The sequence below is a fragment of the Psittacula echo genome, assembly GCF_963264785.1.
Source record: "Psittacula echo genome assembly, chromosome: 2".
Classification (NCBI taxonomy): domain Eukaryota; kingdom Metazoa; phylum Chordata; class Aves; order Psittaciformes; family Psittacidae; genus Psittacula; species Psittacula echo.
In genome coordinates this window covers 6,998,204-7,026,048 of record NC_137737.1, presented here as the reverse complement: position 1 = coordinate 7,026,048, position 27,845 = coordinate 6,998,204, and the positions used below count along the sequence as shown (strand labels likewise).

General features: G+C 38.9%; 1 protein-coding gene across 1 annotated transcript in view; it reads left to right on the top strand.

The window, feature by feature from the left end:
• Positions 1-27,845, top strand: part of NFX1 (nuclear transcription factor, X-box binding 1) — a gene marked incomplete at its 3' end in the record, with an annotated part of 48,265 nt that overhangs the window by 16,682 nt on the left and 3,738 nt on the right. Inside the window, exons 6-22 of the mRNA XM_080610733.1 lie at positions 1,809-1,880; positions 3,459-3,598; positions 4,491-4,590; positions 4,701-4,918; positions 5,900-5,997; positions 7,368-7,398; positions 8,958-9,040; positions 9,568-9,676; positions 11,153-11,272; positions 11,975-12,054; positions 12,387-12,617; positions 12,906-12,979; positions 16,085-16,186; positions 18,365-18,406; positions 18,758-18,856; positions 22,053-22,119; positions 24,398-24,543. Of these exons, the coding sequence (XP_080466859.1) occupies positions 1,809-1,880; positions 3,459-3,598; positions 4,491-4,590; positions 4,701-4,918; positions 5,900-5,997; positions 7,368-7,398; positions 8,958-9,040; positions 9,568-9,676; positions 11,153-11,272; positions 11,975-12,054; positions 12,387-12,617; positions 12,906-12,979; positions 16,085-16,186; positions 18,365-18,406; positions 18,758-18,856; positions 22,053-22,119; positions 24,398-24,543 (1,812 nt within the window). The remainder of the gene's footprint in view (positions 1-1,808; positions 1,881-3,458; positions 3,599-4,490; positions 4,591-4,700; positions 4,919-5,899; positions 5,998-7,367; positions 7,399-8,957; positions 9,041-9,567; positions 9,677-11,152; positions 11,273-11,974; positions 12,055-12,386; positions 12,618-12,905; positions 12,980-16,084; positions 16,187-18,364; positions 18,407-18,757; positions 18,857-22,052; positions 22,120-24,397; positions 24,544-27,845) is intronic.

Genomic DNA, 27,845 nt, shown 5'->3' with positions numbered 1-27,845 from the left:
TGTATTTATTTACTTGTTGAGACCACCAGATGGTTGAACCAGAATTCCTTACGGAGACCTTAATCAGTATATATAACTCAGATTGGTTTTGCTGACATTTATTAGCATAATTCAATGAAGAGAGGCAAGAAAGTGCAAATCCTGTAGATGTTTTTTTTAGTAATGTGGTACTAGTATATTGATAAGGTTAACAGCATTAGTCAGGCTATTTCTGTGTATGAATAGGCTTGCTAGTCAGAAAAATAAATTGCATGTTGCTTCTAGTCTGTCCAGCTTAATTTTCCGTGTATGGAAGCTGGTCCATAATGCCTATTCATTATTCTGTTTTGAGGCTTTTTAATAGTCAGAAGCAAATATTTCTGCTCTTGGTACACAATCAAAAACTTCAGTCATTCCAACTAACAGACTGTCATCTTAAACTCCTTCCAAGGTTTACTAAAGCTCAGAACTTCAGTAGAACTTTACTCTGAACTTTTTACTTAGTGTGTTCTGTTTCAAATCTATTTCAACATCTTGTTGTATGAAAGAATGTTTCTGTACTTGTAATACTTCTTTCCCACGCATGAAAATATGTTAGATTCTTCCGCTCTGCTCCACTGAAGTACTGTGTGCCTGGAGTACTCTGTTCAGCTCTGGGGCAACAACATAAAAGGGATGTGGAGCTGTTGGAGTGAGTCCAGAGGAAGCCACAGTGATGCTGCGAGGTCTGGAGCAGCTCTCCTCTGGAGCCAGGCTGAGACAGCTGGGATGGTTCAGCCTGGAGAAGGCTCCTTAAGAGGAGACCTTGTAGCCCCTTATAGGCACTGGAGCTGCTCTAAGAAACCTGGAGAGGGGGTTTTGAATCTATTATATTGTATATGAGTCTAGTGACTAATGGAAGTAATTAGTACTGGCATAACAATTGTACTTAGGGAATTTAGTTTGCCAGGTAATTGTGTAGTTTTATTGGGAGGGCAGGTTGCATGTTTTGGGATTTTGTTAATTTTGTTTTTATTTTGACTGGTACATCTAAGCTGGTCAGTCCTGGCCAATAATAATTGCTCCACACGAGAGCTGCTGTATTTGCAAAGGAATGGAACTAGGAGGTAGGTAAGGAAGAGTGCAGACAAGTTAGTTAAGTTCACAAACTGGGGCTTGTCTGTACCCAGCAGAGGTCTTGTATGCAGATAGGGACCAGTGTTTCTTGAAGCAGGAGGTAAGATCTAATAATGAAGTAAAGAACTGGTGCTGATGACACTCTGGTGATGTGCTTGATGGTGAGAAAGAAAACTGAGGCAGACTTGGTACATGTGTTACCTTACAGAATGCAGAACAAAAGCTCTTGCTGGTGATGCTAGAAATGCTAGTTCAAAGATAAAGCCATTACCTAAAAAGAAGAAATTCACAGAGAAGTCTTTGTTTCTAATCGATTTAAGATCACTGAAGAAAGAAATGTATTAATGGCTTGGACACATGATGCTTGTTTTGAGCGTTACTAGTGATGAACACAGTTGAGTTGGTGCATGCCTGCTGATGAAATGCATACTATGAAAGGTGTTAGCGCTGTTACTGGTGAGTTGACAGCAGCAGGAATACTGAAGTTTTCCTTCAACATAAGTGACGTGAGACTACTGCAACCATAATAATGTAGTGTTGTTTCTTTTCCTGTGTTAATAATGCTTTCATGCCCTGCAGGAGTGTATATTCTGACACTGCACTGTGCATTGGGTCATAGTGGATTGTTTCTCTGGGACTGTAGTAAACCTGGTGTTAACTTTGCAATTTTATTTGCCCTTTCTTTTTTTTTTTTTTTTTGACTTATTTTGAAGCCTGTGCCATCCAGGACCTTGCCCTTCATGCCCAGCTTTTGTGACAAAAACATGTGAATGTGGACAAACAAGGTGAGAATGCTTCTGTTATAAACCCAGTTTATATAAGAATAGTTTCATAAAAGTGTATGTAATAAGATTTTTCCTTCTTATAGTTTATTACAAGTTTACAGAACAAAGTTTTTTCTAAGCTGTGACTTTTATTTGTGCACTAAAATCATTTGGAGAGTTTTATATGTAAAAACTGAAATAAATTTTAGTATTTTAAGGAAAAATAATTGAAAGTTATCCATGTTAACATCAGTTTATGGTACTTGTAGCTGAATTGCCCAAGCAGTCTCAGGGTTGATTTGGTTTTAAAATCCCATTCTAGTGTTTATTCTATTTTGTAGAAGACACAGAAGTGAGAAAAGATTCCCACCTTTTCTGTCTGAATGGAGTGTAATGTTGAGCTATTCCTTTCGAGAAATAATAATTACAGATCTAACATGTACGTTTCTGGGAAGCTGTACCACTGACAAGATGTCCGTAATATATTACAGAACTCATTGTGTATCACTGCCAACAGCAAGACTGTACTGCCCGTACTACCTGTGATCTCTCACATTCAGCTCAGAGTCTTCTGGGTACCTATTCTAGTTACCTAGGACTGATGGTGTGTAATAAAATGCTTGCTCGTTTCCACATCCAGATCTAACCAAACCTGATTTCGGTGTTAGCATTCTTGCTTTAGAAAGAAAGGCTTTCAGACTTTTACACTTACTTCTGAAAACTTGAGTGGAATGTTAAGGGATCTTAATTCTTCAAAAGGAGATACAGCTATGTCAGTGGCAGTACGTGTACTTGGGAGCACTGTATCTTCAGTAGAAAAATGGTTTGATTGTAGAGGCTGAGAGAGTTGGGGTTGTTTGTCCTAGAGAAGAGAAGACTCCAGGGAGACCTTATTGTGGCCTTTTGGTACTTAAAAAGGGCTTTTAAGAAAGATGCAGAGGACTTTATAGCAGGGCCTGTTGCGACAAGACAAGGGGTGATGGTTTTAAATTAAAAGAGGGAGATTCAGGCTGGACATGAGGAAGAAATTCTGTACAATGAGGGTGGTAAAACACTGGCACAGGCTGCCCAGAGAGGTGGTGGATGAACCAACCCTGGAGACATTCAGGCCAGGCTGGATGTGGTTCTGGGCAACCTGATCTGGTTGAAGATGTCCCTGATCATTGCAGGGGGTTGGACTGGATGAGCTTTGAAAGGTCCCTTCCAGCCCAGACCATTCAATGATTACTTACTTTATGCAGTAAGGTCACCATTTTATTCTAGCTAATCCTTGGATTTAGGAATTTAATAGATGCAACCAGCTTTCATTTACTGTTTTTTTCCCAGGTGCCAGCTGCTTTCACCAGATTGCTGATTTTTTTGTAATACTGCATTTAAACTTACTTCCAAATAGCATTTTATCTGTACCTTATTAGCATCCAAGATGTACGATACAGCATCTCTGAATTTAAGATGCTTTAAATATACGTTCGAAATAGTGACTTTTGCAGCCATTGTATGAGGCCCGCCAGAATGCAAAATCAAAAGATATTTTCCTTTTTAATAAATGTTCTGTAGCTATTAAGGTAACTGACAGATTATGGTGTCATTTCTCTACAGTCATTCAGTTCGCTGTGGCCAGTCAACAAAAATCCATTGTTCTAATGTATGTGGAAATACTTTAAACTGTGGTAAGCACAGCTGTACTCAAGTGTGCCATGCCGGAAAATGTTCACCTTGCCAATTAACAGTACAGCAAGGTAAGTATTGGAATGCCTTGTGTATACCCACTTTATATTATGAAAACAAGAGTGTGGAAAAAGAACCCCAAACAAATGAGTACCAAGAAGCAGGTGCTTTATTCTTACCTAACAAACCCAAAATCTACTGCTAGAATATTTAGAAAATGCATAATGTGTCAGCATCAGTATGTATTTAAAGAAGGATATAAACATGACTAGAAAGAATCCAGCGAAGATGATGAGGCTGTTGGAGCATGTACCCTATTGGGACAGGCTGCTGGTATTGGACTTTGTTAGCTTGCAAAGGCTGAAATTGCTTTTCAGTGGGTGATAGGAGCTAATCAAGAAGACAGAAACAGGCTCTATATGGAGGGAGGATGGGAGACAAGGAGCCTAAGTTGAAACATTATAATGAGCTATAAGGAAAAACTCTTTTCTTGGAAACTGGGAGGTTTTCAAGACCCAGCTGAATAAAACACTGAGTAATATGCTCTGATCTTCTTGCTGACTCTGCTTTCAGCAAGGGCTTGGACTAGCTGGTCCCCTGAGAGCCCTTCTGACCTGAAATGTCCTATGAGCCTGCTTAATCTTTTACTAAAATTCTGAAGACTTGATTAAACAGTACATGGAAGAAGAATACTGCTTTAATAAGTAAGCTTTTTCGTTCAGGTAGTACTTCCCCTTTAGTTTTTATCTCCTTATCAAAACAAATAAGACATGAATTCCTGCTTCTGTAGGACTGAGAAGCCTCTATTGCTGAGATAAATCTAAAGAATACCAGCTTAATTATCTTTCTAAAAACTGACTAATAATTTTTCACGGTGACCTTTTTATATTCACTGTACTGCTGGAGGTGTTCTGTCTCTGATATTCTCTTTTTCATTTTCTTTGAAATAACATCTTTTTTCAGTGTGTTACTGTGGAAACAACTTTAAGGATGTATTGTGTGGGACGAAGGAAGAGTTCTCTGATGGATTTGGGAATTTCTCGTGTCAGAATATATGTGGCAAGTAAGGTCACTATAATTTAGGCTTTTGGAAAGAAAAGGTTATTTTATTCACACTGTGTGATCATGATACCCTCAGATAACCTACCTTTTTCTCTTCTTTCTTTTCCCCAGAAAACTAAATTGTGGGAGGCACAATTGCACACAAGTGTGCCATCCTCAGCCTTGCCAGCTCTGTCCACGGCTTCCACAAGTAGTGTATCGCTGTCCCTGCGGTCAGACTCCTCTCAGCAAGTTACTGGAACTAGGATGTGTTGAACGTAAAATCTGCACGGACCCTATCCCCTCATGTGGAAAAACATGTGGCAGACCTCTTCCTTGTGGTAGCTATGGTAATGAGAACTTTCTGCTTCAGAATATTGAAATTACCTCATCATTTAAAAAAGAAAGGAAGAAAAACAAGTGGTCCTTAACTGTTTCATTTGGTACTGGACTTTGATATTTGATCAGGGATTTTGGGTTTTAACCAAGCTGAGGGGAAAAGCCACTGCAGAGCCTGCAGTCTGGCTGTTCATAATGATCAGGAAATACATTTGTCTAGAAAGCACTAACACTAGCTAGCCTTTTAAATTTTGTTTACATGTACCTGTCCTATATTGGTAGAAGAATAAAGCTGTAGGAATTTTCCAGAGAGGAGTATGTGCTGATTCTTTTAAAAGCTCACCTAGATCTTTTGGCAGACATGTGGAGACTGGTAGAGATAAATGACTTTGTTCAAATGCCTCCAGTAAATGCTCATTTCCTGCTGCTGTAGGAGCATTAAGAACTAAAAAGTGGCGTTGGAAAGCTGGAGGAAGTTATGTGGGGAAGCAATGTGACACTTCAATGGGTGCATGGGGTAACTCAAGTGTATTTAACTTTGTGTGAAGCTTCAGTTTCACAGGCTATTTAATTGTGATTGATTAGGCTTCAGAAAGGAGTGAGGCCAGTGCTGTCAAGATGAGAGCTTCTTTTTTAAAGGCTGATCTATTCTCTCAGTCCAAGGACTGAGGGAGTGAGCAATTTAGCTTTCAGTTGAATTTGTTAATCTAGTAAGTGTGCATAGTAAGTCATTCTTTTAAGATGAAAAGGAAGAAAAAAATGACTTAAAACTCCTGGATATAATCTTGGATTCTGTGATTGTCCTGGTTTAAAAGGTGAAAATAACGACAAAATTTTATGCACATTTAACTCAAAGTAGTTAATTGTTTGGAAACCCAGCTGCACATAAGCTCGGTGTCTTTGACCAGTGGTACTTACGGCAAATGTGAAGTTCCAGGTCATTGATTTTCTTTTGTTATTAACTATTAATCTTTGTATTTTGATTTTGCTAGAGTTCATTCACACGTGTGAAAGCCTTTGCCATGAAGGAGAGTGTAGACCTTGTTCTCGCACATCAAATATTTATTGTAGGTGTGGCTTCAAAAAGAAGGTGAGTGTATAAAGCTGGACCATGGCAACACATAATCTTTGTTGGCTTTTAAAGCTGGGGAGAAAAAGGAGATGAGGTTGAAGAGAAGAAAGCTAAGAAGTGCTGTGCTTCTTAGTTACAAGGTCCTCCATTGTATACTAACTGATAGATGCTAACTAGATCACACTGTGAAGTGCTAACGTAGGTCACTTACTGTGAAGGCAATTTTTGGAAGCATTTTTGCAGTATGTAAACAGAATTCTGTTTAGGCTGGCTATAAAATCCTGTATTGCATCCTGTAGTATTTATGTAGCACAAAGAATGGTAGTTTTACCAATGGTGATGTAAACTGAGAGAAGAAAGAGAGCCTAACATAAAAAACTAACTAAAACTCTCTAGTAATAGGTTTGTTGTGGAATTTTTTGGAGGGAGTATGGGGTTTTTACTCGTCCCCATTCTTCATCATTTCTATAGGGACCCAGCAAATTCTCAGCAATTGTTATATAATAATTATTATATTTTTATATACTAGTTTCTGTAATCACAACTTTGAAATCTTTGGCTGCTATCACAGGAGCCTTGATGACTTTTCTAACCTGTTACATACCTGTAGGTAGAGATGGCTTCTGCATATGAAAGTCTATAAGTACATATACTGAGACTTTGCTAGAGGTTGTAACAGTTTTCTCCTGCAAGTTTGCTGAAGGTAGTTATGGGGTAGAAGGCTTCAGATTATCTTTCATTTTGAGGCCTGAAACTAGGTAGTGGGGTTTAGGTTTTAATTCAAGCAGCTTCTCAGACACCAGAAAGCTGCTTTTGTAAACATATGAGTGAACTACAGTGATAACTTAAACTGGTCATGAAAAATGTGGTGCCTAGAAAAGACAGCTCAGAATGTAAAGTTGTGATGACTGAAGATTCAAATGTAGTCAATCAACAATGTTCTTTTCATCTTTTATTTTCATGTTGAAGTCTTTATATAAAATTTCTTTGATGGTGAAATTTGACTTCACTCTCTTTGGTTTTTAAATCAAGTCAGACTTGCATTTTTGGAACAGTTGGTCAAATTGTGCACTTGCTATTCTCTAGGAGGGCTCTTGTGGTTTCTTAGGACAAACCTGGTTTTGTGACTTCACAGCTTTATCTGCTGAATGAGCTGGGCAGTACAGAACTATATTTTTGGGTTATTTTTTTAATTTGCATTGAATCTCTAAGGGAAAAGTTTTGTCTTAAAAGGTTTGAGGGTTTTTTTTCCAGCTTTTATTTCACTTTTGCATACAAAAGTGTTATACACCTGAAAACTGAGAGTGCTGCTTCTTCATGTGACTGTTTGCTAAATAACTTTGTTGTTTCATCTGTTTTAACCTAATGGCTCCCTGTTTATTTCCTAGGAAGTCCCATGTGCTCTCCTGAGAAATAAAGGTACAGTGTTACATTACATATGCAATGTGAAATTGTTTTTAAAATGATAGACAGTTCATGGTAATTCTGGGTTTAATTGATGACTTTGCCTAACAGCTGATCAATACTCCTTCTTTTATCCGTACTTCTGTGACAAGTTGGTCATTTCTTGAGATGCTGCTATTTTTGGGGATGAGGTTTTGAATTGAACCTCTTTCATTTCTATCCATCTTTTACACAAGGGAAGACTTATTCAGCATTTGAGCTCAAAAATTCCAGACAAGCTGTTTATTTTAATTTGAACAGTTTCTTATGCTACCTGCCATACTCACTAGGTTGCCATCTCCATCCTGCATATCTTGTGGCTCATGCAAATGCAACTCATGCAAAGTAATGCTTTTGCTTTGCTCTTGCCCAGTTTCCAGGGGAAATACAAGCTTTGCTGTTTGGATATAAGGAAGAAATTATTTACTGTTAGGGTGGTGAGGCACTGGAATGGGTTGCCCAGGGAGGTTGTGAATGCTCCATCCTTGGTGGTGTTCAAGGCCAGGCTGGATGAGGCCTTGGGTGACATGGTTTAGTGTGGGGTGTCCCTGCCCATGGCAGGGGGGTTGGAACTAGATGATCTTAAGGTCCTTTCCAACCCTAACTATTCTATGATTCTATGATCTGGCTTTGCAGTGAGTTGCCATTTGACACTTCTTGGTATTCTGGATGTAGCAACTCAAAATTCACCTCAGTGAAATGTTTACTTGATGGCCCCCTGTCATACTGAGTTTCTCATTTACAAGGTACATAAGGAAGCAATAAATGTACTACTTAATTTGAGCTTTTGTCTGTGAAGCATTTGCTCTTCAGAATCCAGAAGTGATTGCATTTGTTACCTGTGGATAAGGATGTTCTTTGTTAGCACTAGTTTTATGAGCATATCAAGAGTAATTGTGTTTAGCTGACTCTTAATGCCTTACCAATTTGAGCTGTTTTAAAATGGATGTTTGTTGAACTCTGATGTATCAGGTTATCCTATTTTGTGTTCTATTTAGCAGAGTTTATGGTGTAAAGTCTAATGTGAAATCAACTAGTTTCATGTATTCTGCTCTCCAAAATCCTTTTGAACAGAACAAGTGTTTGTCTAAATAAAGCCAAGTGTTCACATGGGGAATTAATGTGAGCGAGCAAATAATTTACAAGTTTGCTTGCTCTGTTAGTCTCTTCTAGATCATGCTCTGCAACAGCCTCAGCATAATCATAGAATGGTTTGGGTTGGAAGGGACTTTAAAGCTCATCCAGTTCCAACCCCCTGCCACGAGCGGGGACACCTCACAGTAGACCAAGTTGCTCCAAGCCCCATCCAACCTGGCCTTGAACACTGCCAGGGATGGGGCAGCCACAGCTTCTCTGGGCACCCTGTGCCAGCGCCTCAGCACCCTTATTAATCAAACATTCATATTTCTCAATTTATATTGGTTCATATTTTTTATTATGATTTAATGAATATAGTGTAATTAATTATGTAATGTGATTGCAGCTGCTATTCTCAGCATAATCAGAGATGTAAAAGTTGATTTTCTTTTTAATAGCTGCTATTACATTCATGTGTGACAAGCGATGCAACAAGAAAAGGTCATGTGGACGACACAAGTGTAATGAAGTTTGCTGTGTGGTAAGTTTACGTGTGGCTTCATTAAGTTGTTCATTGTGATGTGCGTTTGGTTTTGGTTGTGATGTTAGATTTTTTTTTTGCTTTTGTATTTTTCCATTTTTGTGCATCTTCAGTCTCTATTTGCAGTATTGGTCATCCTCAAAAAGCTTGTGTGCGTGCGTTTATTTTGCAGCATTTGTTTTGTGGGCATCATTATAAATGTAAAACCATGTTCCAGCCTAAAGGCAATTAAATCAATGCAAAGGTGCTTTTATCAATGCAGTGATTTCAGGGAGGATGGGAAGGGAAAGATATTACTTAGTGCAAGAAGTATAAGCTATAATGTAGGTATGTCTGCAGCAGAGGTCTTACCAGAATCCACTTTTTGAATCATGTATCCTTAGAGTGTTGGAAAAACTCTGTAGATTAGGCCGTAGCTGTTTTTTGCACTACAGGTTTGTCAATTAGCAGGTTATGACCTTACAGAGAAAAATAAACTAATGGGATTTATAGTTTAATTCTGCTTTTTCTTTTTTGCCTTCCCCTAGGACACAGAACATAAATGTTCTCTGGTTTGTGGTCGTAAACTCAACTGTGGTCTTCATAGATGTGAAGAACCCTGTCATCGGGGCAGTTGTCAAACATGCTGGCAAACGAGTGAGTTACATGCAAGAGTATGGTAGTTCTTGTATATTACAGAAATCTTTTCACTGAACTGGTCAGAGTGGGACATGAATGTGATCCAAATTGACCAGAACCTGAAGAGTATGCAGCTAACTTTGATTTTATGTTTTTTCATGAAAGAGAAAGTTATTTCATTTTGGATGAGTTAATGAAGTGATTTTAATACTTAAAGTTGAATTACAATGAAATATATTGGTATGTATGTTGATCCAGCAATCATTTAAATTTGAGGAATCGTTCAAGGAAAAAAAGCAGTTTAGAATTTTAAAGTTAAGGGAACTCTTGTTTAACAATGTGATATCTATTAAAGGTATTGAAGTATGGAGTAGAATTTATTTAGCTGCTTAGAATTCAGTAGTGTACCCACTTGGTACACTAGTGATTTTTCTCTGGACAGGACCATCTGAAGAAATAAGAGATGTCAGTCATGTGTGGCTTAGGCTTTCTGATCACGTTCTGGATGGTAAAAATTAGTACTAACTCGCTAGAAATAAATTGACAGGGAGCAGATACTAATTTTTCTGCTAATTTATTTAAAGATTTAAGTTGGTGCAATAGCTTTAGACAGGTATGTACTCTATTAAAAGCTAGGGGATCATATGTTGATTATTTTGCATCACTGTAATAGGTAGATAATAATAGATTCTCTGATTTGGGCCTGAAGCCAACAAAAGAATGCTTCCTTCTGGTAGCAGAACCTTCAGTTGATTTGGAACATCTTCATATATGATAGCAGTTTAATTCTTTTATTCTTCAGTCTCCTAATGTAGCTTATCACAGAAATTATAAGCTATTTATTAAACATAATCTTTGAAAGTTGGGTAGGAAAAGCCCTTAATGGATGTATACTGCCTGAGACAACTTCCAAAGCATACAAAATTAGCCTTTGAAGTATTAGAATAGGCTCGTAAGGTGCTTATGAGGACCCATGTCATACTAAATGACCAAGTATACAGAAGAAACTGTAGGAAGAAGTCTACAAACTATTGTGCCTTTGGTTATTTTCTCTGGAATCTTCCCAGCACCATCTGCAGGGCTTGGCAAAGGATCAGATCTAACCACTGCTCTGAAAAAGTGATGGCAGGGGGAAGTTCAGAGTACAAGGTTTGGATGATGTGCTCGTTGGAAGGGAATTCAAGAGATACATTCCCGTTTTTAAGTAAAGGATAGAACAGCAACAGCTTTCAACTTGACATGAGCATTTGTCTTGCTCCAGTTCAAAATGTTGCTGTCAAACCACTCTCTATAGGCAAGCATAATTCCTAATGAAGTGATGTTAATGAAGTTGTCTTGAGGAGCCACAAAAGCCAATAAATCCACTAGAGTGGTGCTTAATATAGAAAACTCTGAAGCTGGAGTAAACATTTGCATGTTATTTAAAGGCTTCTTGTATAATGAAGTACAAATACATGGAGCGACTGGGATATGTTTTACTTGGGTTTTTTTCAGGTTTTGATGAGTTAACTTGTTACTGTGGTGAATCTGTGATTTACCCCCCTGTCCCCTGTGGCACTCAGCCACCAGAGTGTAAAAAAACATGCACCAGGCCACACGACTGTGATCACCCAGGTAAGTGAGGCTATCCAGTTTTGCTTGGGTTACTTCGTTTTGTTGCTGGGTTTTGTTCGTTTTGGGTTTGTTTTGTTTGAAATCCAAATGTACAAAAGTGTACATAGGTCTATTTAAAAATCTATTTGCTTTTTTCTTTGATGCTTTTTCTGTAGTTGTGAGTGTTTCCAAAAGTCTATGTTTAAAAGCCAACCATCTAAATACTTGCCATGAATACTAGCAGTGGTACTTATGACTGGTAAAAGCATTGGGTTTTTTTCTGACCACTATTAAGAGTTACAGCACACTAAATGCTATATTCCAAAGATTAAGTGCTATTGCAACAGTGGATAATCTAGTGAATGGTTAGTTTCTGTATTCCTTGGAATTACCTTGGCTGATTGCAAACAATACAGCACAAGTCAAGCAAATCTGTGTTTTGACAAATTCTGTCTTGATAGTATAACCCTGCTTAGAAGTTACAAAATTCTCTGCTATTTAATTTAGAATGTGGAATAATATTCACCTAAAAAACCTGCCATCATAATTTTTAGAGAGTAGTTTAAAGACCAGATTACCCTTGCATGAAGCATCGTACTTCCCATAAATTGTGTTGTTCTGAAATGCAAACTCCTGTTTAATAGTCTTTACTGTCTCCTTTAATGCCTTTGACTAAAATATGCTAATAAAACTGTGCTGGCCTTTATATTTCTGTGACTGTAGTGTACCATTCATGTCATAGTGAGGAGAAATGTCCACCCTGTACCTATCTCACTCAGAAGTGGTGTATGGGCAAGCATGAAGTAAGTCTGGACTCTTAATGTTTTTGAATACTAGGTAATGTTCTGGGACTGTAGGGTTAGATTTTTTTGTGGCCTCCATGGAATGGGATATGTTACTGGAGCTTGAGTTTAATGTGATTGAATTAGAAAAGTATATCTTTTATGTGATATGCATTTAGACCAACTGCTATATTGGACTATGATGTAAAGAAAAACTCGGTCTTTGTCCTGAGATGTTTTAGTAGTTCTTGCATGGACAGTGCCAAATGAAGGTGTGAACAGCAAAAGTCCTTTGAGATCTGCATTTATAGTTTTGTGGTTTTAGTTGTCATCTGTTTTCTCTCCTCTTCCAGCTGCGCAGTAATATTCCCTGTCATCTCACTGACATTTCGTGTGGCCTTCGCTGCAATCAGATGTTAAAATGTGGAATGCACAAATGTAAAAGAATCTGTCATAAAGGAGAATGTCTTATAGATGAAGAGTGTAGACAGCCATGTATTATTCCAAGACTGTATTGTAATCATCCCTGTATGGCTCCATGTCATCCGTCTTCACCCTGCCCAACAACATCCTGCTCTGCAAAGGTTAGATACCAAAAGAAAATTCAGAGGAAGCTAACTCACAGGAAAACTGTAGGATTTCATTATCAGCCAGTAACAGTTGTGACAAATGTTTGTATATTGGTAGAATGACGTTTTTTCTATGAAGTTACTGGTTTTTAAAAAAAACCCAAACCTATACATCACTTTAAATTAGCCATTATTCCACTAAAATGGGACTTTTTAAAGGAATAAACTTGACCTCCCTTACACCCCACCATGGCTGTAAAAAGACAAAAGTTTAGAAAAGCTGCTCTCTTTTGTGATGCACAGGTTGATCTTCAGTGTGAATGTGGAAGAAGAAAGGAGAGTATGATTTGCTCAGAAGCATCTAATACATATCAAAGGTTTGTACTGCAGTAATTCTTTTAATTCCTTTCTGGATTTACTTCTTTGCAGTTTGATTAAATGTTAGGCTTGACTTAAATGTATTTGATTCACAGGCATTTTCACACTTTTTTGTACTTGGATGTATGATTTTTCTTTTGTATTCCCCTGAGCTTTTATACCAGCTACGCTGTACTAGGACACATTCCTCATTTCACTGTTGTTAGTCTAACTGTGCCAGTGTATCAAAGCTCGAATCTCCCATCTGTGAAACTCTGCTCTACCCACATGGAGCAATTAGATACAGACTAATTGAGCAGGTCCAGATTCAGGCCTCTGAGTGCAGGTGATTACATATAGCAGTCCATGTGTGAGTTCTCTTAATGTGCGATGGAATCTAGTCAGTACAGGTGATGAAAGCTAAGAGTGATTTAAAGTCAATCTGAAATTCAGGCATCAGCACTTTGGTCCTAATATGCAGACTAAGTTCTACCTAATTCCATTCATGTCTCCAGATTGTATTGCTAAACTTCTTTCTTTGTCTCTCTTGCAAGAGAGGGCAAGGAAGGGACAAGAAAAGGAAGTAGGGCTTTGGAAAATGAAAATGGAAAAACAGTATTCATAATATTTTTTTAAAAACAACCTTACTCTGAGGCTGTGATTGAGAGCAAGTCAAAAAGTTAATCTAGAGTTGAAGAAGTTCATCCCTGTTAGGGTGGTGAGGCGCTGGCAGAGATTGCCCAGAGAAGTGGTAAATGCTCCATCCCTGGCAATGTTCAAGGCCAGACTGGACAGAGCCTTGGACAACATGGTCTAGTGTGAGGTGTCCCTGCTCATGGGAGGGGGTTGGAACTCGATGATTTTAAGGTCCTTTCCAACCCAAACCATTCCGTGATGCTATGATATTGTCACGAGTTAACCCCAGCCAGCAGGTAAGTACTCTGCAGCTGTTCATTCACTCTCCTCCCCAACATTCCAGTGGGATGGGGAGGAGAATCAGGAGAAGGTAAAACCTGTGGGTTGAAATAAGAACAGTTTAATAATTGAAATAAAGTAAAATAATAATTGTAGTGAAAGGGAGACAACAAAAAGAGAGGAATAAACCCAAAGAAATACAAGTGATGCATAACACAGTTACTTACCACCCACTTATCAATACCCAGCCCGACCCTGAGCAGCGTTCAGCCCCTTCCAGCCAACTCCCTGCAATTTCTGTACTGGGCATGACGTGCTGTGGTATGGAATACCCCTTTGGCTAGTTTGGGTTATGGGTCCTATCTGTGCTCCCTCCTGGCTTCTTGTGCCCCTCCTCACTGGCAGAGCATGAGACTAAAAAGTCCTTGATCAGGGTAGCTGGTGCTACCAAACAACAGCTAAACCATCAGTGTGTTACCAGCATTGTTCCCAGACTGCAGCCCAAACGCAGCAATGCATCAGGTACTAGGGAGAAAGTTAACTCTATCACAGCTGAACCAGGACACACCTTCAACCAGAGTTCTGCTCTGCATCCCAGTTGATAGGAGAGCACAGTCACAGATTCTGTCCTTTAAAGAGAGCTTCTTAATGTTTGATCTATTTGGAACTGCTATTTGAGGGCCCGATGCTAGCCCAGCTTAGGATGTGCTGCTTTGTTCCTACTGAATGTTGCCCAGATTCAAATTCTGTCAGAAGATGGCTTAGCATTGACGTAATAGGTGCTTAATATTACATAATGAAAGCGAGGAATGTGCTAACCAGAAACAGTTAATAACAATTATAGTCAAAGTTGAATGCAAGACAGACGTAACGGGAGTGGTGATCAGTGTTTCTTCTTTAGAAGAAAGGGATCTATTGCACTATGAATACAAATCAGAAGACTGACTCAACTTTGAAATAACAGTTTAAACTGACATTTGCTCATCATTAATGATAAGCTGGGAAGGTAACATACTCATAAGTCCAAATTCTTGAAGGCTGTTACTTCTCCGCTATTTGTATAGCTCTGCTGTAGAAACAGGCACTGCGAAAGTATTCACGTAAGAAAAATAGTTCTTTGAAGTCGGTGAGAGTCCTTGCATGCTTAAGCTGAACACATATATACGTATCTAATCGGAGCCCAAGTCAAGAGGAAGGGAAAGAAACAATCAGTTTAAAGCAAGTGTTTGCTGGTTCAAATGGGTTCATGCTTGTCTACAGCCTACTCTTGGCCCATGTGATAGCAACAAAAGGAGCATATAATGCCAGCTAAGTTTGTGTGGTAACTGCAACTGTTAATGTGGCTGAAAGATTAAAATATTCTGGTTTCATGGAGTTAGGTTTGGCTTTTTTCCCACCATCTACACATGTGGGGAGAGAATCTGGTAAATCTGAAGCCGATATCCCTCTCAGTGCTTTTTGGGTTTATGCAATGTGATTATCCTCCTTCCTGATAGATGATGAGTTCTCAAAGTGTGAAGTAAAACGTAGAGACAAACATATCCTTTAATCTGAATTCAACAGAAAAGATCATTAAGAGGACTGAATGTTTCATTTTAGGGATTTTGCTTGAGAATGATGTGGGATATTTCACTAAAAACTTAATGTATATTTTAGTTACAGAAAGTTTAGCAAGCAAATCAGACTGGGAAGGCTTGTTATTGAAGGAAATGATGGATCTTTATAAAGAAAATATTAACAGTCTCAGTAGGCATTTTGCTCTTTCCTTATGGCTTGAATAATCCGTATTTTCTAAGCAAATTGCAAAGTACTTTATAAATTTACTTTACAGCTTTTAGTTATGCACAATTAAGGAAGAATCACATAAAGGTTAAAAAAGCAATTAAAGCTGTACAGTCAGCTGCAGTTTGCATGTTAAGCAGGTGAGAAGGAAAAGTATTCACACTGCCTGGCTTAGACTTGCTTAGAATTGATGCTCTGACAAAATCCCTGAAGTGTGTCTTGCTCCTGGTTGCTTAAGGGAGATGAGACAGAGTAGCCTCTTAAATTATGTAGCTAAAACTAGGTGATGTGGAACTGGAGTCCCATTCTGTAATGTGATGAGTAAACAGCCTGTGGTCCTCCACCTGGAGGTTTAAATCTGCAGCTTTATAAACCTTTTGAAAGGTTTATGTGTTGCCTCAACTGAAATTAATGCTCTTCTTTTTCAGAATAGCTGCTATATCTATAGCCACTAAGTTAACAGATCTACAGCTTGGAGATTCAGTGGAAATCAGTAGGCTTATCACGAAAAAAGAAATGAAGCAGGCCAGGTAAGGAGATCAATGTAGAAACATGTTTCAAATCCTTGTATATTCCTCTATCACAGGCAATGTGGAAAATACATAATATTGTGAGCAAAATCCAGCTAAAATAGAAAGACTTTAAATAGCCTGGCTCTACTGTGACAATACTACTAAAAGAGTATTATGCAGCTCCTTAGTGGTTCAGATTTTTGGTTTTATGTAGAATGAGATCTCTGTTATTGGCAGGTTTGTTGGTGTAATTGTATATGGAACAATAGAATTGGGGCTTCAGTTTCTTTCTACCCAGCAAACTCTAAAGTTCCTGTGGACTTCAGGTTTCTAGACATTAACTTTTTGCTATTGTCTTAGATTTTAGCATCCAGTATTCCATCCTGGATGATTAGTAGCCCATGTTTTGCCCTGGTCATCATCTTACTATTTATAATATTTTTCTATTACTCTTATTACGTTTCTTGCATTTGAATCTCACTTTGATTGGCATTTCTGTGTTTTAGTACTAGCTTGCAAGTTCAAATCTGCTTTTAAGTCACAAAAACACCTGTGACTTAAGTTTGGTGATTTTCTGTTCCTCCTGATATTCCTCAGGGTTGGAATCACTTATCTTTTTACTTCTAGTATCATTTCTTTATGGAATTGTCAAGTTTCTTCAACGCCCTTCTGTCAGAAACTTGACTTCTTGAAGTCTTCTGCCTCAAAGTTCCCTATATTTCTGGGTTTAATATATTTCTGGTACCATCTCTGCTTTCTTAGTAGTGAATTTGATTATTTTAATGTGTTTAAAATCTCATGTTTCTTTATATTGTGTAAAGTCAAAATAGTGAAATTTTCCTGTACAGTTGCTTCATTGCTTCCTGTATCAAAAGCTGATACCAGCGTATTTTGGCTAGTCATTCTGTTCTCTTTATTTGTTTAATGTCTGTGAAATTGGAGCACATTTATTACCAAGTCCTTTTGGGTAATTTTCTACACTGAAATAATTTTAACTCTGAATGTAAGGGCAAGGTAAACTAATATCAGAAAGGACAGAAATGTCATAGCAGCTGTATATTTGCCAGGATTATGAATAAGACAACAGTGTCTCTGTTGGTGTCCCAGCCTTTGCAATATGTAATGTAAATGGTGTTGCAGCCACTGCCACACATGTTTCTGTGAGGGCACACTTGTATTGCCCTTTCTTTGAATAGCTGAAATCACCAGAGATTATTTTTCTTGGTGCAAATCTTTTCTGGCTTATTGTCAGACTCCCTTATTTTCAAAGTAACTTACAATTCTGCTTTATTCATTTACAATAGCAGAATATTTTATGCAAACTGTGCAGAGATTTCATTTATGTCTCTCGTTCTGGAGGATACCATATTTGTTTAGACCTAGAGTAGCTTCTCGAAGTTGGCTGCATTCCTCTTCTCGAGGAGGAGAATATGATTCTTCAAGCAAATGACTTTAAACAGTGCCAGGTTGATCTTAGAGCGCTAGTATGTTAGCTTTTTTCTGCCTCCGCCAGAAGTTGTGGATCCCATAGCTGTTTAGGTCTCCAAAAATAATACATACCACTGAATGAACCAGTTTCCCCTGTAGAAATTAATTGTTTGAAATCAAGGAACTGTTATCAACAGAATTATTTTAATTTCTGACATTTTAATCCCTTAAAATTATAAAATACTTGACAGAGATGAAGTTCAGGAAAGTTAAATTTGTAACTCTGCTGACACTAGAGAAGTTATGGGCTTCATTGAAATACTGATTTTTACGGTGCATCATAATCCTCCATAAGCATAGCTAACTTTCCTGGTTTTCCTGGCTGATGCATAGAACTGACTGTCACAGCTTACTCTGTTGATATCCCATCCTTCCTAGCATCCCCTCGATGCTGATACCAACTGCATTTGTTTTCTCAAATGATCTAATTTACCAATATAATCCAATTCAGAAGCTGTTTTTCTTAGCTTGGGTATGGAGTTCGTAACAGCTGCATCTGTTCAAGACCTGGAGAAGGGCTTGTGTGCGCAAAGATCTTTGTAGTTTGTTTCTTTTTAGCTGTATTATCTGATCTAATACAATAAACTATTCTCACACACTGTTCCTACTTCTTTAGGCTGTCATAACGATATGATACCAACAAAGCTACAGTTTGAAAAGTGTGAGTAGCAGCAGTGATTCTAGTTGTATTTTTCTTTCTTAATTCAGGTTGCAATGTGATGAAGAATGCTTAGCTCTGCAGAGAAACAGGTGGGCACTGAACTTGCTTTTTTTCCTGTTCAAAAGTTCATGTTCAGAAAGTTAATGCTATGGACAAAAACCCCTTTCCTGCATGACCTAGAGAACTGATAAACGTGGAGATGATCCCTGATCTATATTGAGTGATCTGAGGTCTTTCAAGAGTATTCTAGTGAAAAGTACTAAATGTGTAGTTTCAAATGTACAGACTGCATCTTCTGTGAGTTGCTCCATCTGTATTAGTAACTCTTTTCTTTACCCTTCAGTGACAACCTGTTGAGAGGCTGGGAGGATTTGTGGGTTTATTTTGTTTGCTTGTGGTTTTGTTACATTTTGGTTTTTCCCTCCTGCCCTTAAACTTAGGCGTCTTGCTGAGGCTCTTGAAATAGATGATAATTCTGATCCTTTTAATATCCGTACTCCTGGACCAAAGTACAGTGAACTTCTAAAAGAAGATGCAAGGTATGTGTTCTAATGCTGGCAGGTGATATAGGTATCGGTGTTGAGAGCAAGATGGGAAATGCAGAACAGTTCCATTTACTCTTGTAAAAATGCCCATATTTTACTCTCCAGCCCTGGCAGTAGGTGACAATTGAGGCAAAAGGGTTGATGTGTACATCTCAAGACCTCCAAAATGAGAACATGAGAAGTAACAAGTGCCTGACAGGTTGCTTTGTTCTGTAATAGGACCAGATTTAGAATGAGAACATCATTTTTCATCGTTTTTCTCACTACAAGTCAGTACCTGTATGTCTCACGCCTCTACTGCTTTCATATACAACCAACCCTATATGGGTGCTCCTTGTTACCTTTTCAAGACAAAGACTAGAGTGATAGCTAAGTAATGAAACATGCTCCTATAGCCTGAAATTGTCGAAATTATTTCCCTCCATCAATTTCTTTTCTTTTTTTTTCCTTACTGTCTTTATTTTAAAATAAAGAAATGGAATTAATAAAACACTTGATTGACACAGAGCTAACCCTGTGCCAGTGCTGACAGCAAAGAGGGCTGCTAGGCTGAAACACCTGAAAATGAGGCAATAAAAAGTCAAGGTAATATCAAAAGCATTGCACTAATAAATACTCTGCAATTTGGAATGACAATTAATTTGCTGGTGTGTTGAGACAAGTGAAAATTTTACATAAGCAGCCACACAGAATGTAAGAGTAAATCAAGCAACCTAAACCTCCTAGTACAGAACCAGAGACAAGTACAGGTGAGAAATAAGCAGGTCTGACTGTACCATGTATCTGATCAGGATCATACAGTGAAGACCACTGAACTGCAGGATTTCTCTTCTCTTTGGTTTATCTTCTTGTGAAATGATCTACAGTAGGATTCATTTTCTTCTGCCACCACAACCCCCAGCCACATCCCCTGTATACTATGCTTTCTGTTTTGTCTTCCTATTTGAGTACTTCAGTCTTGACTATGATTTCTGGAAGCTAAGACACATTCCGAGTATTTCTGACAGAAATTCTGCTTGATTTCATTGGTGGCTTTGAACTAATAACTCTGGTTTTGTATTTTTGAACACTTCCAGGAAAGTGATGGAATCACCATCCCTGGAATCACCTTAATGGTGGCCTTTGCAGAGCTGGAGCGAAGGTTGGACTTGATGATCTTAAAGGTCTCTTCCAACCTGGTTGAGTCTATAATTCTGTAGGCCCCTGAAGGGATGGTTGGTTTTAAACATATCCCTCAGTCTGTGAGCTGGTTCCCCAGTAGGTTTTTAAATATAACACATCAGGTGCTTGTGGACCCTTTGGCTGGTGGGTCCATTTTTTTGTTTCCTTACCTCCTGTGGTCGCTTCACCTTGAAATTTGTGTGCTCCTGGCTGGTATTCCACATAGCATTTGCTTTCTGACTCTGTGGAGTTAAGCTCATCCAAAAGGGATCAGTGGGTTTGGTGGTGGTGGTTGTTTGGTTTTGGGGTTATTGCTGCAATATTCTTTCCAAAGCCTCATGGGCTCTTTCTGTATTTCACAGCTGAGATGTCCAGAGGCCTCTTTCTTAACTCTACAAGTCCAGGTCCTTTTGCATTTCTCCCTATGTACTATTTTTCTCCACTGAAGGTCTAGGAGTTCTGATAATGGATGGAGATCCACTATGGTCCATCCATTGTTACAATACCTTGAAGGTTTTCCAGTGATGGGCTGAGTCCCACCAAACCAGTGATCAGATGATGCTGGTAGCCAAACTACTCGATGTTGCCATTTTACATGTTTCCTTGAGACCACTTGGGTCAGCATCCAGAGCTTTAGTAGGGCATTGGCCAAAGACGATAGTGCCTGCTTTGGTAGGCACTTCTTGACTGATGAAATTCTGACACCATTCACAAAGTGGTGTTGTGTTGGTATGGAATGGTGCCTGGTTTTGAAGGAATAAGGTTATTTACTACTAACCAGCTTTGAGTTGTGAAATATTCAGGTAGCCTTTTTTCCCCATGGGGATGGTGCCCTAACAAATAACAACCTTACTTTTGGAGTTAGCTTACCTGCTTATTTAAGAACAGAATGCAGAGCTTACCTTTATGTGAAAACTTGACTTACTGTGATTAAGCAAGGTAGAAAAAAATCCTTTATATCTCATATCAAGAACATTTCCTTTGCTTGCAAGTAGCCTTATGCTGCTGCTTCTTACTAGTTTGTTATGCTAAACAAGTAGGCCACTGTCATGGTTTAAGCCCAGGCCGTAAGTCAGCCACACAGCCCTCTCACTCACTCCCCCTCTTTCTTCCCCCCACCGCGCTCCCGGAGGGACAGAGAGGAGAATGGAAAGAATGTAACTCCCATGGGTTGAGATAAGAGCAGTCCAGTAACTAAGGTATAACACAAACCACTATTGCTACCACCAATAATAATAATGGTAAGGGAAATAACAAGGGAAGAGAATACAATACCACCCATCGATATGCAGCCCAACAGAGCAGTGAACCAGCCCTTCTGGGTAACTCCCAGTTTACATCCTAGGCATGACGTGCTGTGGCATGGAATACCTCTTTGGCTAGTTTGGGTCAGGTGTCCTGTCTCTGCTTCCTTCTGGCTTCCCCTCCTCCCTGGCAGAGCATGAGACTCACAAAGTCCTTGGTCAGACAAAACATTTGAGCAGTAACTAAAAACATCAGTGTTATCAGCGCTGTTCCCAGGCCGAAAGTCAAAACCACAGCGCTGCACCAGCTACGGAGAAGGAGGAAAAAATGACTGCTACTGCTGAACCCAGGACAGCCACCTAAGTCAGTGCACTTTTCCTCTGTCTTGGAAAAGAACTCTACTCTGTTTATCCAATCCCCATTTTTGTGTTTAATCATGTATTCTAATTAAGTGACTTGCCTGAGTGACGAGTAATTTAAAAACCACTGAAATAGCAACTTTAAAATCTGTATTATCCATTTAAAAATGCAGACTTGTGTCGTCAGTAGAATTGTATCATAGACTTTTATGCTGTGTTCTAAGGGTTGAAGGAAAAATAATTGTTATTTTTTTTAATAGTAATGACATGCTAACCTTTTTGAAATATAAATAGTGTAATAAATCAAAATGCTTCTGCTTCAGTTGAGACCTTAAATGTTCTTGTTGAAAATGATGTTACAAAAGATGAAGATACTGTATCTTTGTACACTCTTACCTCATTTACCTAGAATACTGTTTTTGCAGGAAGGATTTGAAGTTTGTCAGTGATGTTGAGAAGGAAATGAGAATGCTTGTGGAAGCTGTGAATAAGGTCAGTATGCAGATACTCTGTATGACCTATTGTAAGAAACAGGTTTGCTTAATTTGGAGGGGAGTTTAATGTTACTAAACTTTATTAATACTAATAGTTATGAGTTGACACTAAATCTCTTTAAGCTCCAATAGAGTACACAATTATAAATAGAACAAAATTTTTGGGAGACATAGTAATTCAGGATAACTTCGGTGACAGCCAAGCTTTGTTTGAAGTTTCAATCAGTGCTAGGCTTTAATGTATCAGTGATTCTCATTAATTTTTGGATCTCTGTTAATCAAGTATTAATCATTGAAGATGGTGTTTAAAGGATCAAACTTTGAGGAGGAAAGCCTAGATGGCTCTGATTCCTGTAATGGAGCTGGCTCACAAATTTGTGTATACCTTCCTGCTTTTGCCGGTGTGTGAGGTAGTCCTTCTTTAAGGAGATTCAGATTCAGCCACAGTTGTTTGGCAGAGTTCAGTATGCCAAAACAGAATCATTGTTTTTCTAGTGAATGCAGAATTCCACCTTCAGGCCTGTCAGGTGAGCATAGTCCTCACTTGCTGCTGCACTGCACCTGACCCAGTATATGTGGTTCAAAGGACAGTATAAACCATGCTACTCTCAGTTGCCGTTAGCTCAAGAAAGAGTACACTTCATGTAGAAAGCATTAATTTCCTTCCCTCTACTGCCTGAGGACAGTTACGTAACTTTATTCCTTCTTTTTTATGTATGATGTTTACTTAAACAATCTTTGTGCTTGTTCACCTGTTTCATGTTCTTGCCTGTTGTTTTCACACTGGAATTGAAGTCTTAAAGGGGATCATCTGTGTATAATTATGTTCAGGCCCCTTCAACCTCAGGCACTTAGTAATAGATGCATAGAACTGTTGTTATTACCTAAAGATAATTTGCCCAATGTTGTATTGCCTGTGGTTATCCTGTTTTACATATACCTTTATTATACATGCATGTACACAAGTATGTACATACATAGATATTTCTATATATATAACTGTGTATACCAATGCATATGCCTGTACTAATATCAAACCAATATTAAAGGGCAGCCACACGTCTAGAATTTGCAATATACAGTAAATTGGTGACATCAAATATGACAGAACAAGAGAACTAGAAGGCTCAAGAGCATCTTCAATGCTTTATTTCTCAGCAGTATCCAGCTATTTGTTAAATAATGATCCTATAAAGCAGACAAATGTTGTCTGTAACAAGCTTGTACATTACAGAAGAGAATGAAAGAATGAAACCAAACCACATGTGACAATCTTCACCCTGTCTGACCTCTAAAGGGAAAATTACCCAGTGTAACTTAAGCTTTAATCATAGTCAGGATGAGCCAGTTAGGCCCACATGACAATTCAGTATATCAAAGATCAGTTCTGCCCCTCAGGCTATTTGGGTATTGCTATTATATTGTATAAGGTACAAGAAGCCCCCAGAAGTAAAATTATATTTGATACATGTGTGCATGTACTTTGAAGTGATGGAAATAATAGAGAACATGTAATTCTGAGGGAATAAGTGATCATCCTTAGATTATTTTCCTGTCAATACTGAGGTGACCAGCAGGTCGAAGGAGGTGATCCTGCCCCTCTACTCTACTCCTGTGAGACCTCGCTTGGAGTATTGTGTACAGTTCTGGTGTCCTCAACATAAAAAGGACATGGAACTGTGGGAGCAAGTCCAGAGGAGGCCACAAGGATGATCAGGGGCTGGAGCACTTCCCGTAAAAAGACAGGCTGAGAACATTGGGGCTGTTCAGCCTGGAGAAGAGAAGCTGCGTGGAGACCTCAGAGCAACTTCCAGTGTCTGAAGGGGGCTATAAGGATGCTGGAGAGGGGCTCTTAATCAGGGACTGTAGCAATAGGACAAGGGGTGATGGGTTCAAACTGAAAAGGGGAAGTTCAGGTTGGACAGAAGGAAGAAGTTCTTTACTGTGAGGGTGCTGAGGCACTGGCACAGGGTGCCCGAGAATATTGTGAGTGCTCCATCCCTGGCGGAGTTCAAGGCCAGGTTGTGTGGAATCTTAAGTGACACCATTTAGTGTGAGGTGTCCATGCCCATGGCAGGGAGGTTGGAACTAGATGATCTTAAGGTCCTTTCTAATCCTAGCTATTCTATAATTAGAACTTTGTGATAATAATGTTGTTGTAGCAGCAAAATTTTAGAGGTAGAAGCACTTTCTTTTTAATTCTTTTCTTCTCCCTGACCCTGCAAAGGAAAACTTTACCTTTTGTTTTTGTTCTTAACCTTTTCTCTTTAACTCAGGGCAAGCATACAAAGAAGAGCCATTGTTACCCACCAATGAACAGAGATCACCGCAGAATCATCCATGAATTAGCTCAGGTTTATGGCATTGAAAGTGTGAGCTATGACAACGAACCAAAGCGCAATGTTGTTATCACTGCAGTGAAGTACGTAATTCATGGTTGTTTTCAAACCTAGTAATGATTGTTTAAATAATTGGATATTTTTATCACTTACTTTAGTTTGAGTTCATTTCCAGTGCTAGCATCAATATGCAGTAATTTCCAGTAGAAATTTAAAATAGTTTTAAAATTAATAATTTCATAGGCTTTTATTTCCACTATCAAGTAAATCTTCAGAAAAGAAAACCCAATTAGCCATTAAAAAGCTAATAAAACATTTTGCAAGGCTGTTTTCCATTCATCTTCATAGTAACTATTTGTCTTTTTGCCATCAGCTAAATTTGATAGAGGTATCAAAGATGACAAAAGTCATCAAATTTTAAGAAAATTTAATTGCTGGATTGAGAAGTCATACCTAGGTTCTCACCTTCTTTGAAAAAATCTGGTATTAGAACTTACTTATTCTTCATCTGCCTGAACCTGCCACAGAGTATATTACTGGACAAAGGGAGACCTGGAATTGCTGCAAATTGGAGAGATTTCCCAGCAAAACTGGAAATATTTAGATGATACCCACAGAAGGCAATTCATATTAGAGAAGGAAATGAAGGGGATATAGCTGGGGAAGGTTGATCTGAATTACAGTTCTGGTGTCACCTGACGTGTAAGACCCCAAGTAGATCCTTACAAATGCCCTTCTCCATGCTTCCGTCTTGGTCATCTTTGCAGTCACCGTCTTCTGAGGAGTTGCAATACTGGATTCCTTCTGAACCAGGTTCAAAGGTTACTTTTTGAAAGGACAGTATCTGGACCTTTGTCCAGACTGATATGGTGGAAAGGGGAAGGCTTTCCACTCCAAGTTGACACATGGGCTTTACTGTACCTGTCAGTGGTTTCTTAAACTGTTTTACTTGTATGAATTTCCTTCTCCTATGAATAATGCTGGATGCAAGAGCCTGTTAAGGAGCATTGCTGCTTGTTATTTAGTGACCAGTGTTTAAGCTGCCTGTATGGACTTGAGCATCCTGGAAGTGTTTTTTAAGAACAGTCATCCCTGTAAGGCCCATCCTTTTCCTCTTCCTTCCAAAAACAATAGGGTCGGTCTCTCCTCACGAACAGGGGGACTTTTCAGGAAGGTGACAGGGTCCCTGCACATTGTTCTCACTGGGAAAACCACATCCTGCCACAGTCTCATTGAAGTGTTCTCTATTATTTATTCTTCTTCACCCAGGATTTTGTTTGCCTTCAATGAGGTATGTCTGCAGACAGTTCAGGAGTGGTCACCTAGCTGCAGGCTATGCAAGACCAACAGGAGCAAAGACCTAAATAAAATAAACCCCTTGTAACTACATGTAACACCCTTATCAGGTCATGGCAGTTGCATCCGAGAAGGCAAAAACTGTACATCGCAGTGGCAGGGTTGGAAGGAAATACTATGTTTAGAGGAAACAGATTTATTGTTTGGCTTCTTTAAGTTTTTGAAGTACTGAAACATGTCCAGAACATCTCCAGGTACAAGTTCATTCTATTTAGTAAGTTAACTATCTACAGCTTTTCTGGTATCTGGAATTAGTTTGCATCCAATTTGACAGAAGTTCTGATGGCTTCCTGAAGGTACTGTCACTTTAAGGACTTCTACCCTTCACTCTAGGAATTTTCTCCTCTGCTATGAGGAAAAGTCTTTCTGTCTACCCTTTGCAATCACAGAGGTCTTTTCCAATGACTGCATCTCAACACCTGTAGTCTCTAAGGCTTTCTGAGCAGCGTAAGTACAAATAGTGCTACAGGTCACCAGCCAGGGTGGTTTAAACAGCAGTCCTGCTCCAGAAAAGAGCTGCATCTCCTTCTTACTGTTTTTCTTTTAATCTTGACATTGTTTGCCCTGAGAATAGTATGTGTTACCTCTTGACAGCTTATGAAATGGTATATGTTAAGTCTAGGCAGTCTAATCAGGAGACGCTTCCTTATTCCACCCAAATGGTATCAGCTTTGGGAGATACTTCTCACAAGAACCTGCTCTGTCTGAAACCGAATGGATCATTATTGCGAGGCTATATGGAGTCAGTTCTGGACAGATGGGTGGGCAAAGAACTTTGTAGTATTTCATATCAAATAGATCAGTCCTGGAGTTATAAAAATTGAACTTCCAGTCTTCAAGGGGAAGATAAGTTTGAGTCCTGGTTTTCACAGTTCAGTTTTGGACCACAGGCCATCCTGCCAGCACTACCAGTGCCTTAGAGTCAGCAGATATTTATGTTCTCATTGTTTTTCCTTGGAGTCCTGCTAAAAACCTCTCCTCCCATCTTTGTTGCTTGGGGCAGGCAGTTGACTTTTTCCCTTATTTTGAGAATAAGTTAATAGAACATAGAATAGCAACTTCAATATCAAGATGTCCAAAGTACTTGCAGAGCCTTTCGGTTCCATCTCCACAGTTTTGTTACAACTGATGATAGAGAGCCATGATTTATGTTAGCAGGAAGGGAGAGTCTGCTTTTCTTCTCCTTTGTGGCAAATAATTTGTCAAGGGGTTTTTTGTTTTGTGTGTTTTCTATTGTTCACCTATTTAGTTGAATTCAGTTGTTTGGTTTTCTTCCAGATGAATTGAATATAATGGGCTGTTTAATTTCTTTATTTCCTTGTATTTCTTTGGATTTAAAAAACCCCAACCAAACAAAACAAGCCACAAACTGAAACAACAGAGAGATTCACAGAATTTGAGGAGATTGGAGTCAATCTAGCATTGTCCTGTGTGTCATGAAGGTATACAAGAAGTGGTGTACCTTTTCCTTGAGTGGGAGTTGATAGGTTTTTGTCTCTAAAGCCTCTGTGGTTTCATGACTGGACAGTCTGCTGTATATATCTTCTGCTTTTTTTGGGGGGGACACACACAATAAATCTTGTCAAAGCTAAAACGGAGCTAGGCTTTGATGTGACCAAAGCACATTTTGTTCCGGGATCTCCTCGAACAGTACACAGACTGATCTCTCCTCATTTTGAAAGGTTTGATGTGTTAATCTACATCCTGGGAACATTTAGCTTCAGTGGAGAGCTGCTGTATTTATTTTCTTGGGGAGAATGTTCTCTTTTTCTAGTAAGACTTTAGCTAATTGCAGAAGTAAGCGCATGTGTCCTCTTCCAAGTGTTCTGTTTTCCTGCGTTCTAGAGCTCTCATTTACTTGTTTTACTACAGAAGCAAGATTTAGCCTGACACGTTAAAGACATGAGATCTTACTCTACTTAATGAGGCCTGTTCTAGCCTTTCCTACTTTCACCTCTTTACCTCCAGTCAGTTGGGTTTCCATATTTTTGCAAACCACAGGTGATAAAAATGAAAGAAGACAACAAAA